Source organism: Arachis duranensis, chromosome 6 (genome assembly GCF_000817695.3).
Source record: "Arachis duranensis cultivar V14167 chromosome 6, aradu.V14167.gnm2.J7QH, whole genome shotgun sequence".
Lineage (NCBI taxonomy): Eukaryota > Viridiplantae > Streptophyta > Magnoliopsida > Fabales > Fabaceae > Arachis > Arachis duranensis.
The window spans coordinates 85,683,865-85,698,905 of record NC_029777.3 but is presented as its reverse complement, the minus strand read 5'-3'; the positions used below and the strand labels follow the sequence as shown (position 1 = coordinate 85,698,905).

General features: G+C 35.8%; 1 protein-coding gene across 1 annotated transcript; it reads right to left on the bottom strand.

Moving 5' to 3' along the window:
* Nucleotides 1-4,338: 4,338 nt before the first annotated feature.
* On the bottom strand, nucleotides 4,339-7,944 carry LOC107494413 (uncharacterized). Its single transcript, XM_016115451.3, has 5 exons — nucleotides 7,549-7,944; nucleotides 6,627-6,749; nucleotides 5,585-5,655; nucleotides 5,378-5,464; nucleotides 4,339-4,771 (listed from the first exon to the last, which is right to left on the bottom strand). The coding sequence occupies exons 1-5, from the start codon at nucleotides 7,556-7,558 to the stop codon at nucleotides 4,517-4,519; spliced, it is 546 nt and encodes a 181-aa protein (XP_015970937.1). The 5' UTR covers nucleotides 7,559-7,944; the 3' UTR covers nucleotides 4,339-4,516.
* Between the last annotated feature and the right edge of the window lie 7,097 nt (nucleotides 7,945-15,041).

The window sequence follows — 15,041 nt, the reverse complement described above, 5'->3', positions numbered from 1 at the left end:
AATTTTACTATGTGAATTGTGAAATAATGGTTGGAGATTAGGTGATTTTTATATGCTAAAGACCTGGTTTTCATCGGGTCTAGAATCGAATTAGGGTCTAAAAATTAGGCCCGGTTTATATTTCAGGTCGGGTCTAGGTTAAGCCAAACCCGGTGTGGTCCGGCCCATGTATACCCCCTAACTAAGTGTATAAATGGTTATCCTAATATTAAAATTTAGGTGGGTAATTTGGGGGTGTAATATATTTTTATTTTATTGAGCCAATTTTAAAATCTATTGTTCATATTGTTCACAAAAACTATTGTCTACCTAGCAAAGTCTATTAAAAAAATCATATCTGCACATCAAAGTAATATTGTCATCCAAATTTAACCAAGTAGACCCAACATCAACAAAAACCACTCATTAAAAAGATAATGATTACACGTGCACATATCATTCTTCCAACCAAGTCATTTACATTCACGGGTAGGGCTAGTAATGGGTAGGGTAGGGTAGGGTTTGGATCCTACCCTGACCTACCCGCGGGTTGAAAATTTTATTAAAACTATACCTTACCCTACCCGCGGATTAAGAATCTCTCAACTCTAACCATACCTACATCCTAAAATTCTGAACCCTACCCTACTCTACTCTACTCTACTCGCAGAAATATCAAATTTTTTCAAAGTAAATATAAAATTCAATCATTTCGAATTTTATACATATTAATGACATAAAAAATAAAAAAATAATGCTTTAAATTACTAAATTAACTAACTAGTTTTATTGGTTGTTCACTTATTGTAAGTCATTACATAAGAGAGGTTGTGGGTTCAACTCTCACTTCCTTCACTATATACCTAATTTTCATAAAATATGTATTATATATGAAGTGCGGGTAGGGTAGGTGCGGGTAGAGTACACCCTAAACCCGTACTCTACCCTCTCGCAGGCATACCCGAACCGTACCCTACCCTACCTGCAGCGGGTCGGGTAGCCTATGAATTGCCAGCCCTATAATCACGGGGCTTTATGTTATCGTTGTTATCGTCATTTTCTTCTTCTTCTTCGCGTTCTTCCTCCTCCTGTTCATTCTCCTTCTCCTTCTCCTCTTCCTCTTTCTTTTTCTTCGCTTGTTTTTTTCTCATCGTCATTCTTTTGTTGCAGCTGTTATTGTTGTTATTGCAGTAGAAGATAAGGAGAAAGAGTTTTGAATTGAGCAGGACAACGAGGCCAAACGCATCTTAATTCACTCTGAAATGAACCAAAATTATATAATAATTGCGACACAATTAGCTAAAAAATGAACCAAAATTACATAATGATTGCGACACAATTAACTCAGAAAGAAAGAGAAGCAGAGAACAATGGTAAAGAATCTGCAGAACCCAGAGTTATGTTAAATTTGAGTAAATAAAGAAGAATTTTGAGAAAATAAAATGAGAAAGAGAAGTTGAAGAAGAAAAAAATGAAAAAGAAGTAGTAGAAGATGAGGAGAAAGAGTTTTGAATTGTGCAAGATAATTGTGACACAATTAACTCAGAAATGAACTGAAATTACATAATAATTCGTGACACAATTAATTCAGAAAGAAAGAGAAGTAGAGAACGATAGTAAAGAATCTACAGAACTCAGAAATTGTGTTAAATTTGAGTAAATTAAGAAGAATTTTGAGAAAATAAAATAAGGAGAAGATGAATAAGAAAAAGATGAAAAAGAAAAAGATGAAAAAGAATAAGAAGAAGTAGTAGAAGATGAAGAGGAAGAGGAGAAAGAGTTTTGAATTGTGTAGGACAACGAGTCCAAATGCACCTTAATTAACTCAGAAATGAATAGAAATTACATAATGGATTGCTACACAATTAACTCAGAAATGAACCGAAACTTACCATAATGATTTCGACACATAAACTTAGTTCGAAAACAAGCACACAAACAAGACTGAATCATGAACAAAAACCGAGATTGCGAGAACCGAACCGGTCATCGAACCGGTCAAAGAACTGGTTTAATAGTTTAATGGTTCAACCGAAATCGAACGGTAGTTGAACCGTTTTAATTCAATATACATTAAAATTATTAAAATTTAATATACATATAGATATTATAAAAACTAAAGCAGTAACTAGGTATTCTTGTTTGTGCATTTCAGTGTAAAAGAGTCATGCATATCATAACTAAATCAATTTTTTCTTGTATTTTCAAATTACCTTTCACTCTATGACTTCTTGGCTCTTGCACGACAATAAACTGGTGTTGGTGCTGCATAATTCTCCTATTCAAGTTCATCATCTGAGAACAATTTCTTTACCTCTAATGACATTCTTGGCAACAACATACACTTGCTTTTGGAGGCTAAAACCAAGCAGATCAAATTCAATAATCACAAAAAAGAATTCAGAATAACAAACTTACATAAAAATTTAAATCACTGGCAACAAAAAATTCAGAATCATAAAGAATTTTATCAAAAACTTCTAATCAAGTATTCAACAACAAAAACTCAGTATTCAAAAACAGAAAACTCAGCCTCCAAAGTCAAAAAATCCAAAAACAGAAAAACTAAAAGAATCCATACTCAAAACAAAGAATTCATACTCAGCATCAAAGTAAATTCAGAATCACATCACCAACAACCCCCAACTCAAAACACACAATTAACAAAATTAACAACCACCATTAAAATCAACCATCAACCACAACTCATAATGACGGCAATCCAGAATCCAGACCAATATATCAATTCATAGCTGATACAATTCATACAGTATTCAACATAATTAAATTCAGCAATTCATCTAGTTAATTCAACAGAGCAGAATTCTAAAATTGAACATACATCAAATTTATTCAATATTACAGAATGATTAATCATATAATAAACAAAATAAAAAAAATTAAAAAACAAAACAAGAGAGCAGAAAGTGAGAGGGACGAGGATTGAAGAACTCACGGCGACGGCGAAGATGTTGAGGAACGACGAGGATTGAAGAACTCACGGCGTCGGCGAAGAGTCCAATGCAGCACATGTACATTCGCACTTCGCAGAGCGTGGTGCTCGACAGAGAGAGAGATGGCTCAAAGACAGAGGCATTTTGACGACGAGAAAGAGGCGGCCGACGACGACGAAGACAGAGGCGGGCTTCACGACGAGCACAGAGACAGTGAGGAGAAGAGTGGCGGTGGCTGAGACTGAGAGTGAGAGAGACACTGAAACAATGAGAAGCCATGCACATCAACCACAGACACAGCTTCACTGCCTCCTTCCTCCGCCGCTTCCGAGGGCACCGCTCATTCTTCCGCTCCTCTCCAAAGCTGCCACCTTTGAAATTAGGGATTTTGCCAGTGAGAGTGAGATTGAGAGTGAGCGAGAAGGGAGAGGAGCATTTGGGGAATCTTCTCGCGTTTTCTTTTTTTTCTTAAAAAAAAACCAAAACGGCACCGTTTTGATGTGAATGAGAGAATCGAACTTTAGGAAAAACCGACCGGTTCAACAGATTAACTGCCGGTTTTACCGATTTTGTTACCAATATTTTGCAGGCTGATTTTTGGCATTAACCAGACTGGCTAACTGATCGGTTTTCGATTAACCCAGTCGAACCGACTGATCTAGTCCGATTTTCAGAACCTTGACAAAAACACATTCAAAATCAATTTTGAATCAGACGTCGTTAGTATGTTTCTTCTTCTTCTGTTTTGTTTAATATTTTCTTCTCTTTTTCTTGGTTTTATTTCTCACAAGAGAGTAAGCTATAAAGAATTCTGAGAAAATGAAATAAGGTGAAGATGAAGAAGAAAAAGATGAAAAAGAAGAAAAAGCATTAAAAAATGAGGAGAAAGAGTTTTGAATTGTACATGATGAATCCAAATGCGCCTTAATTCACTCAGAAATGAACCGAAATTACATAATGAATTGTGATATAATTAACTCAGAAATAAATCGAAATTATATAACAATTACAACACAATTAACTCAATCGAAAACAATGACACAAATAAGACTGAATCATGAAAATAAACACATCGAAAATCAATTTTGGATCAAACAACATCATCAATATGACAAAAATTCAATAATAACAATAACAATAACGATAATGACAATATGTATGAGAAGAAGATGAAAGAATGAGAATGAGGTGATGGATGTTGTTGGTAATGGCGACAAAGAAGAAGAAAAACGCATGCATGAGGTTAAAAGAAGAAAAAGAAGAAACAGCGCCGTCAGGGGAGAAGAAAAATAAGTTTGGATGTGGGAATAATTCTTAAACAAATTAATGTATTTAATTGGTTTTAAACTGTCACACAATATGAATGGACTTTTTGGTCTTATGTTTAACACGGGAATGGATCGTATAACAGTTAAATTTTTAGCGCATTTTTTCTTTCTCTGTCTCTGTTTCAGGAGCATGGGACCATAGAACAATTATATGACTAATGACTTTAAATATCTATGGTTGGTTCAAATTTATAAATGACTACATTAAATTTCATACAAAATTTTTGCATTGAATAAGGGATTGTATACTCAACGTCAACGATGCTTCTTACCGCCACCCTTTTTCCCTTGTTTCCCTTTACCTCCTCTCTTGTTCCATTTACTAGACATTCCAGTGTCATGATCTCTTGATGTTGATGGTGCTGAATTTAATAAATGCCTCACATCCAGTATGCCGTTTCTAAAATGACCTTCACTTGATCTCAAACCCCTGTCCTCGGCCTTGTGCTTACCTGCCGATTTTTTACTGCTACCACTATGCTTTCCACCAAATTGTCCAAGAATCAAACGCTGCAAAACGTGGTACAGATAACAATAACATACTAATAGAGTCGTTACCATGCAAGTCAGGCAAAAAGAAGAAAATAAGTATTTCAAATGTTTCTCCCTGAACCTTGAAGAATCCGTCAAAACATTTATCCTTTTCACAAATGCCTTGCAAACGTGGTTTCTTACATTAAAGAGAATATTTGAAACTAGATAGACAATTTAAATTTTCAAATGAATGTGGGCAAATATAAATAATTTATTACAAAAGAAAATTTTGAAAATAGAAAAGAAGTTAGGATCTTATGAGCAATGCTACATGACCAGCAAATATTATCATTTTTGGCCAGCACTTAACCAGCAATAATTTGCACCCATATTTACAAGGGTTTTCAACACAAGAACATTATAGTTTGCACCTATATTTACCAAAGTTTGCCACATGAATCAACACAGTTTACACCCACATTTTTTCAGAATTTGCACACATGAAATAGTAAAATTTAATTGTTAAAGACAATTTAGTGTTTGTGCTAGCCAAATGATGGCCAAAAATAAGAAAAATTGCTGGGCCCCAAGAGTTTCTCAGATTATTTTTGCCTAATCAAAAAGTTTGTAAAAAGAAATTACCTCTTGAAGCATTTTCTGTTCTCTCTCCTTTTGTTTCTTCAATGTTGGACGTGCCACACTTAGAGGTAATCTCTGTTTCTTGGGGGGCTAAATAAAGGAAAACAAAAATCCATTAAAGCTTGCATCTTGATTCTTGAGCATGCTGCTGATAATACCATTTGCAATGGTACATGATGTTAAAAAATAGCATCAACAGATAGTCCTAACCTTCCCACCAAGAGAGACGACCTTTTGATTCTCAATCTTTTTACGTTCTTTCCACATCATATGTGAGTAGCCTAATAAAAAATTGTTAATCATTAGTTATTATAACAAACAAATGCTCTACAATAATAGATAGACATCGTGAGAAGGTGAATAAAACCAGTAAAACTGATAATGATAATCGTATATAGTTTAGCTCCATATCTCCAATATATAGAAACCTTATAAAACTCACTAAAAAACTTGGATAGTAACAAACTTGCCTACATCGGATCATGGTGGGAGGGTTACATAGGTTATAAGCAAGAAGGGAATAATGAACTAGACAGGCAGGAGATTGGTTAGACCTATTTTGTTTTTCTCTTCCTACAAGATGAAATTGGTTAGAATTCGGAAGAAAGTTGGCACTCCTTAACTTCTTCAACTATGTGTTTCCTTCATCTACCTATACTCTTTTCAAATTTTCCAGAGATTGAGATTATTAAAAAGTCCGCATTCTAAGAAGAGATAAAAGGAGGATAAGAGGCTCGTTAAAATGTTTATTCCTATACCAATGAAATGATAAGTTCTAAAGATAATCTCACCAAATCCATGAACTACCAAAGAAAGTGAAAAAGTGAATTCAGTGTTTGAAACAAAAGACTCTAAACACAACTATGGCGCACTAAGTTCCTGTAGATTATGTTATTATGCCCTATCACAACTATCTAACCAAATAAATTAGCATAATCCATAAAATTCTACTTAGAGCATTTCGTAGCCAAGTATGTATAGTAAGGATTAAACTGCATCAGGAGAGAGCAAAGAAATCCGACCTATTTACAAATAATAAATAGTAAAATCAGCCTGACATCAAAGTATATTATAACTGTTAGTAATATTCTTTCTCTCGTCTTAATGTTATTCTTTTTTTATCCAAAAAAAAAAACTAAGTAAAAGATCAAAACACATCAACAAGAGAAATTAGATTTACCAAAAGGTAAAGATAGGAGATAACAGCCAAGAGAAGGGAAAGCTTCAAATGAGAAAAGAATAAGGGACATACTAAAATTTTCAACTTCTTTCATAATTTTCCTTATGTCCATCTCTTGATCCTGCATATCATTATGTTCACTTGGAGGACCATGTCTCCCCCCTACCTTCTTATTCTTGTTCATCTTTCCCATCACTGCTTGAGAAATTGAAAGACAAAAATTGATTACAAAAGTCACAAACAACTGAAAACTTTGAAACATAAATATATTCTAATATAAATCTTAAAAATTAAAATACGACATCAACCAAAGTCTCATAATCATAGTTATCAGAACCAAACTAGCAATTGACCCGGTCATACAACCCAATCACTGGTTCAACTCACGGGTTCAACTGGTACACTAGGTCACAATTAAATATAAATATGAAATTACAAAACATAAACTTAAAATTACAAATTCAAGAGCATGTCTTCACAAACACATTAATAATAATTAAGTATCAACTCTTAGACATGACTAATGATGCAAACATAGATAATAAATTAGTCACTAATACAAAATACTTTCTCAATTCAAATAAACAAGAGCAAAAAACATGACATAATCAGTAAATTAATGATTAACAAACTAATCAAAAACATAAATTCAACTAATTTATAAATCAATCCATCAAATACCATTATACCAATAGTCCAATACTGCCCGTGTAACAAGAGCCTCTGTACAGAAACTATCTGTTCTTACAGCAACAAATTCTTCTCAGTGATTATTTTCAGCAACAAATTCAACTCAGATATTTTCAGCAACAAAAAAAATTAGCTCAGCATCAAATTCAACTCAACAGCAACCATAAATTTAGCTCAATGCAACAACAAATTCAACTCAATACAACAATAAATCGAACTCAATACAGCACCAAATTCACAGCAACAAAATTAACGGGACAAGGGAAAATTGAAAAAGAGAGAAGAGGGGAATGCAGGGACTCACCAGCCATCATGGTCGACGGCGACTTAGCCACGAAACCGGCGAGAAGGAAGCGACGGAGAAGCCTCGGAGCAAGAATACGACGAAGCGGAGGAGCCCAGGGACAAACTGTTGCTAGCGTCTCCTTTTGCCGCCGATGACAACGAGCCGAGGGAAGGCGGAAACACACAGACCACGAGGAGACGCCGGCGACTGTGAGTGAAGACGAGTAGACGACGACGACGAGACCAGGGACAAGCTGCTGGATCCGGTTTCGTCTGCTTCTGCCGCCGGCGAGAGAGTTGGAAAGGCTGGGAGAGATGTTGAGAGAGAGAGAGAGAGAGAGGCAGAGACTGTGAGACTGTGAGACAGTGAGAGAGAGGGAGAGACTTGAGAGAGGCTGATCTACGGGCGTTAGGGTTCGACCCTTGGAAACGACATCGTTCGATTTTTTAAAAGGGAAATACTATAATGTCTATCACTTTCTACCTAAGTTATTAAAAAAGATAAATAAATAATATTTAATAAATTTTACATGATTTATTTTTTATTTTAAATATTTTATTTTTTACTTTAAAAGAAAAATTAGGCAATTTAAGTATCATAGAACTCACCTTTTTAAAAAGCATGGTCCGATTCGGGTTTTATAAACTGACTGGTCAACAGTTTTTATCAAAATCGAGAGTCAGTCCGGGTCTGTTGCAGGGGTAGTCTGTTGAGTGGCTCGTCCGAAACCTGACAGGTCCGATATCCTAAGTTAATATCCTAATTTCCGGTTTCAGCAAGATACGTGTCATAACCCCACTCATGTTAGGTGAGTGAATTCTCTTATTCAACGCCCGTGTTTCATTTTCAATTTTCAACTCCTGTGTTTCACTAGTCTTATTTTACATGAATCTATCCACCCAATCCATCCTTTTGAGTATTGACAATTTCACTATTTTTACTACTGCCATTTATTGCCGATGTCAGTCCATTTCTTAGTTTTTGTCCATGTTCTCACTCCCATGGTAGTCATTAGTAAGCGCCAAAGAAATTATACAATTTATTTGGTGTTAAACTAATAAACTTTGAAGCACAGTAAAATTTATCTACTAATGTATATCCATTATTTTCTATTGTCTGTTAATGTATTAATCTGTACTGTATAGCTATGTCTTTATGCATTTATCTATTAATTATTTATTTACGAATTTATTTATGTATTTATAACTTTTTTATTTGTCTATTATCTATTATTTGTGCATTTGTTTAAGCATTTAAGGAGAGCGACACTTATGGTGTAGAAAATTACACCAACTAGCGAAATCATTTTCCTGTTTATAGAGCATTTCCTCATTCGTCGCTAGCAGAGAATCTCGGCATCGATTTGGAATGTCCCGAGCAAAAGTGGAAGAGGCTGATCATGCCTTCCATGGTGGACATTGCAGGGATGAAGTCAATTTGAACGTCTCTGCCCTGCTAACAAACCTGATTTAGAAGATATTTCTTCGTTCCGATGGAAAAACCATAGGAAGAGGGAAGTGTATGTCGTGTGATTGGTACAATAGATTGAACCGAGCGGATAATATGGTGACTCATTTCAAATCGGAGGGGGGGAAGGCGGCTGTTCTTCACTTGGACAACCCCCTGAAAGAGGCTGACTGTGGGCGACTTTCTATGTCCGTGTTTGAAACTTGTGTCGCCGTTCCGGTTGCTGCTCCTCTTGACTGGACGTGATTTTCCATGGTGGGTACAGACACTGCCAAGGTATGTGCAAGATATTCAATAGATGGTCGTTCGAGTTCATTGATCACTTGGGACCCGTTCGGTTCCTGAAAGTCTGTTATTCCTGATCCGGGGTCTGACAGTTACCACTTCAACTGGTGCGGTATTTTACAACCCACACTACTAACCGGCAAGTGCACCAAGTCATACCAAGTAATACTTTACGTGAGTAAGGGTCGATCCCACAAGGATTGATGGATTAAGCAACAATAGTATTTGATAGGATTAGTTAGGCAAACAGGAAATAGTATTTGGATGTTCAATCGTACAGAAACTAAAATAGTAAAATAAATGGCTTGGGAATAAAATATTAAGAGAGCAGTTAAGGTTTCAGAGTTATCTATTTTTCCGGATTTACTTTTCTTACTAACTATTTTAATTATGTAGGATTTAATTTATGGCAAACTATATGTGACTAGACCCTAATTCCTTAGACATTCCTAGTCTCCTCTAAAATTCATTAACTGCCAATTCCTTGGTCAATTAATTCCAATTAGAAGCTACATGATCAAATTCCAGTTTATATGCCACAAAAACTCTAATTACCCAAAAATAAAAGGATTATATGTCACGTATCCCGTTAGATCCAGATAATTAAAATTTAGGAGAATATGTTTTCAAGCTGTTGTTCAAGTAAAGAGCTTTTCCAAGTTTTACAGGAACTCAAATAGAAAGAGGGTCATACTTCTGTTCCATCCAATTTCATAAAATAAAGAGCGAAAACAATTCTTAAATTATAAATCCATGCATAAATTAAAGTAGAAAAAGCAATAAAATCAATCTATACAAATAGACAGAGCTCCTAACCTTAACAATGGAGGATTAGTTGCTCATGGAATGTGGAATGTAAATTTATATAGAATTCCCTAATGGAATCTCCCTAATGGAATCTACCTAATAGAAGAGAAGTCTCCCTTTTTTATAACTAATCATAATTAATTTAAAATCTAATATTTAAAATTAAGATAATATATTTTCCTATTTTAAAATCAAATTTGAATTTAAACCAGAATTAACTAACTACTCCGCATCTTGTAACGTGGGGACCACTTGGCTTCACTGGATCCGTGCCTAACTTGGGTGTTAAAATGGGGCCTAGAAATCACCCCAGCGTTTTCTGCGTTTTGGGGCATGTCACGCGTACGCGTCGATGGTCTTTTTCCCGAGTTACGCGGACGCGTCGATCACGCACACGCGTCGCTGAGCAAATCTTCAAATCACGCGTCCGCGTCAGTCACGCGTACGCGTCGCCGTGCAAAGCTCCAAATCACGCGTACGCGTCAGTCACGCGTACGCATCGCTCCTCGCAGCCATCTCCTTTGATTCTTGTGCTGCAGAAAACTCCATCAAATCCAGCCGAATGCTATCTAAAATAAATAAAATTGTACAAAACTCAAAATAGCATCCATAGTGGCTAAAATATATTTAATTCTTAATTAAACTCAACAAATTAGATGCAAATTCACTAGGAAAAGATAGGAAAGATGCTCACGCATCATCAACCACCGTGATGAATGGTCTGCTTATGCCTTTCTCAGTATGGTGGGTTGTGATTATTACAAGATTATCAGCCTCACGAAGCGTCACCTGGCAACTCCTGGATACGACATGCAAATGTATCTTTCGAGTGCGGGTCAGTGGAGTCCCGCTGCCCGGACCCCGCCAATAATTGATAGACTGAGCAGTGGGTATGTCGTGGCCAACATCTGTATTTTTTGGGTCAATAGTGAATGTAGATTTAGGAAGAAACCGGTCTCTGTGGTTCGGTACGCAACGAAGGAGTCTGCATGGGATGAAATAGAAATAAGCGCAGGCGTATGTGTGGATCATCCCACGTTGATTGGCCACCATGATTATGTGGATTTCGGTACCTATGGGCGGTCCGCTTTAAGGTTCGGAGTACATGTGATGACCATCAACCTTGGACCTGTAGGCGCAATGGCGTGGGGTCGGCATCTCTTTATTGGCGATCCTAACCTGACTGATACACTGTGTGTTAAGTTTGGTCGCGACCTCCTCGGGATCAGCCATTTTGTCCGTGATTTCGACAGTGTTGAGTCGTCGCTTGATGCGGTCATTTCGGAGGCCCAGTTTCGGTCTATTGGTCTGACTAACGGAGTTGCGAGGTTCATTGGGTGCGTGAGATAGCCTGGAGTTGTTTGCATCAAGGGGTGCATGGGATTTTCGCTAGAAGCCCAAATATTGTTGGATAACGTGTTGTTGTTTCCGCGTTGCGTTTTGCGCTTTTGCTTTGTTAAGATTTCTGTACGCACTTTCTGAACAAGTTAGTGGTTTCCCATTTGTAATATTTAATTGTGGCCCCCGATTTGATTGCATGCTGTCCCCGGGGGCTGATGAGTTTGCTATGATTCTGATGTTCATCTCCATGTCTTTTGTTCTATGAATGTGTAATGTTTTATTTATATTTTATAAATCCTGCAGTATATTCCGCGGTTATGATGTAATGTATTGTGTAGTTTATATTAGTGAGGCCGGATCTGGATTTGGTGGTAACGAAAATGGCTGTTTTGGCCAGGCAGCTTGTGTTGTGGTTCCTTTTTTCCTCTCTTCGCAACTTATCATATTTTAGTCGCAGCCGGGCTATATTGCTTTGGGCTGGAGTTTTGTTCTGGCCATTTCAATAAGAAGTTATTAATTGATGCATCATTTTATTTCCAAGCATTGCCAGCTTTTTCTCCTGACATGGGCCCAATCTGTTCTCTTTCTAACTGTGGATTGGGTGAGCATTGGCCCACTGTGATGTTGTCACCTTATCCTCGTGCATCCACCCTTCATTCCCCTTTAAACCCTTGATTCGGCTGTCACTCTCTTCACTCAGGCTGGCACAGCAAGGCGTGTGTGTGATCGTTCCACCGGTCTTTCTTTTAGCTGTTCTTGTGGATCTTGCTCCTCGCCATAGCCAGCACATTTTCTTTTTCATATTACTTCAGTAATTCATTATTCATATCTTCTTTTGTTATTTACTTTATGTTTTTTTATCACAATGATTTCACAAATAAAACCTCCCCACATGGTTATTATGCTATGATCGCTTTGTGTTGTACCATAAAGTGCGTCCTCCAACCTCATGCATGTAACATTGTTTTGCATCAACTTTTTTAGGATGATCCCATTCGTTGTATCTGAAAAAATTCTTTGACCTCAAGTGTTCACACCCTTGGCTTTTGAGCTACCTGTGGTCCGCTGCAGCTCCGGCATTTATGCGGCAAGGTACATTTCAGGAATTTCGAGGATATATGGTATGTTGGCACTATTTTGGTTGACTTTGGACTCCTCCATGCGCAGGTAATTTGTCATTTGTTCTTTTTGGTTATAATAGTAATATTAATAATACCTTCAAATAATAGTCATCCTCACTATTGCCGTCTATCGTTGTTCCCTGCTAATCTGATTTTGAGTGACTAACTTTAGCTATTAAGGATTACTGATCATCTTTACATTAGTAAACAAGCTATTAAATTTTATCAAGCCATGCCTTTTAATCTGCTGCTATCCCCCTGCTAATCTAACCTTGGCTACCTAACTTTTGCTATGCAAGTTTAGTGATGATCTTTACGCTGGATAACAGCTGATTAGATGCAATCAAGCAACACATTTAATCGTGCTCCCCTAATTTTTGTCTGCCAAATTAATTCTTGTGTTATCTACTGCCATGCCTATCTGTTAGACCAGCATTTAGATTAAACATACATATACATATTTTGTTGTTTAGTATTTATATGCAGAATATATTTTAATGTGCACTGTTGCTATTCCCTGCCAATCTGATTTTGGGTGACTAACTTTAATTATTAAGGATTACTGATGATCTTTACCCTGGTAAACAAGATATTAAATCTTATCAAGCCATGCCATTTAATATGCTGCTGTCCCCTACTAATCTAACCTTGGCTACCTAACTTTTGCTATGCAAGTTTAGTGATGATCATAAAACTGGTAAACAACCGATTAGATGCAATCAAGCAACGCCTTTAATCGTGCTCCCCTTAATTTTTGTTAGACAAATTAATTCTTGTCTTATCTACTGCCAAGCCTATCTGTTAGACCAGCATTTAGATTGTACATACATATAAATATACGCTTTTGAAATCTTCAGCAGTGTTCATTTTTTACTATTACGTGCCAGTTTCTTTTTTTCTTGGTTCCCATGTATCCCTCCATGTATCGTATATCCCCCTGACTTGCCCATTCAGCTTTTCTTACCCTCTAATTCATTCTTGTTGGTGAATCAATGCATTTAATTACTTTATCTGTATTTCATTCTTTCTCATTCGTCCTGTTCAACCCCTGTGAGTCTCGGGTGACAAGACATTTCCCTACCTGGAGTAATTGAACTTCAATTTCTTCCCTTGCTTCTAAATTTACTGTGAATTTCATTTAATGATATTCTATCTTGTTTCAGTCATACTTATGTCTAGAGTAATTAAATTAAGTAATTATCACTGCTATTTTTAGACTTCACCCTACTTGTTTGCTGATTGATCTCATCCAATGAATTGCATTTATTGACTACCTGTCTATTATTCATTTTTATTGGGCTTTCTTCAAGAGGCGGAAACTTTTTCTTCTTCAATTTTTTTTCACTTTGATTGAGGATTGCGTAAAAAGTGCTTCGTATAGTCTCCGTAATTAATTCTGAGCCATCGAGATGAATTTTGTTTTTGCTTTTCTTATAAATTTGACCTCTTTTTTAGGTTATACATTGTCATTATACTATACATTATATATTATATTATGTTATATTATATATGTATTATATTATCGTCATTATCATGATTATTAATCGTTGTATTACATGCTAAATATTTGAACTGGGTTATCTACTAAGCCGTCTGATCATCACATCAGCTGAGATTCTATGTATTGTGCTTCACGGGGCCCAAATTTTATTAATGATTACCGCTTGGTTCCTTGGATTCTTGAACAGCATCTGCTTAATTTTTTTTTGTCACTACGTCAAATTGTTAATAACTTTGCTTTGTCATTTTAGTCGGTTAATAGGTCACGCTATCAATTACTTCAATGTTTAATTTAAGCTACCCAACAAATAAGCATAAAAATAATCCCAGTGTTCACATATCTATTAGCCATGTCACTTATGAAGTATTTTTGTTATTACATCTTCAATATTTATTCATGTCAATCCTTTAGGCTATCTAATCCAGTATCTTCTTTGATATCCGAGCCAGTGGCCTAAATAATATACCTGACTACGGCTTCAGTTCCCTATATATTATAACAATACCAATAACTATGACACCATCTGCTCAATTAGTTTCTTCAGTGGTTAGATAATATAATTGTCATTGTTATTGTATTATTCAAATATTTTTTTAAATCTCTAATTTTATCTCTCACCTTTTGAAAAATTACAACAACAATTATTATTTTTATTTATAATATAACATTAATTTTTGATAGGCACCAATTACTTTTTATTATAAACATTTCAATTTAGGCTATCTAATACAGAGTCTTCTTTAGTATCCGGGCAAGGATAGCCCAAATAATATACCTCACTAGGGCCTCGGTTCCCTATATGCTATAAGAATAATATTAACTATCACGCCATTTACTCAATTAGTTTCTTCAGTGGTTAGATAATATAATTATCATTATTATTGTATTCTCCAATTATTGTTTATAAATTTTTTATTTTATCTCTTACTCTTTAATCAATTACAACAACAATTTATTATTATTATTATTATTATTATTATTATTATTAT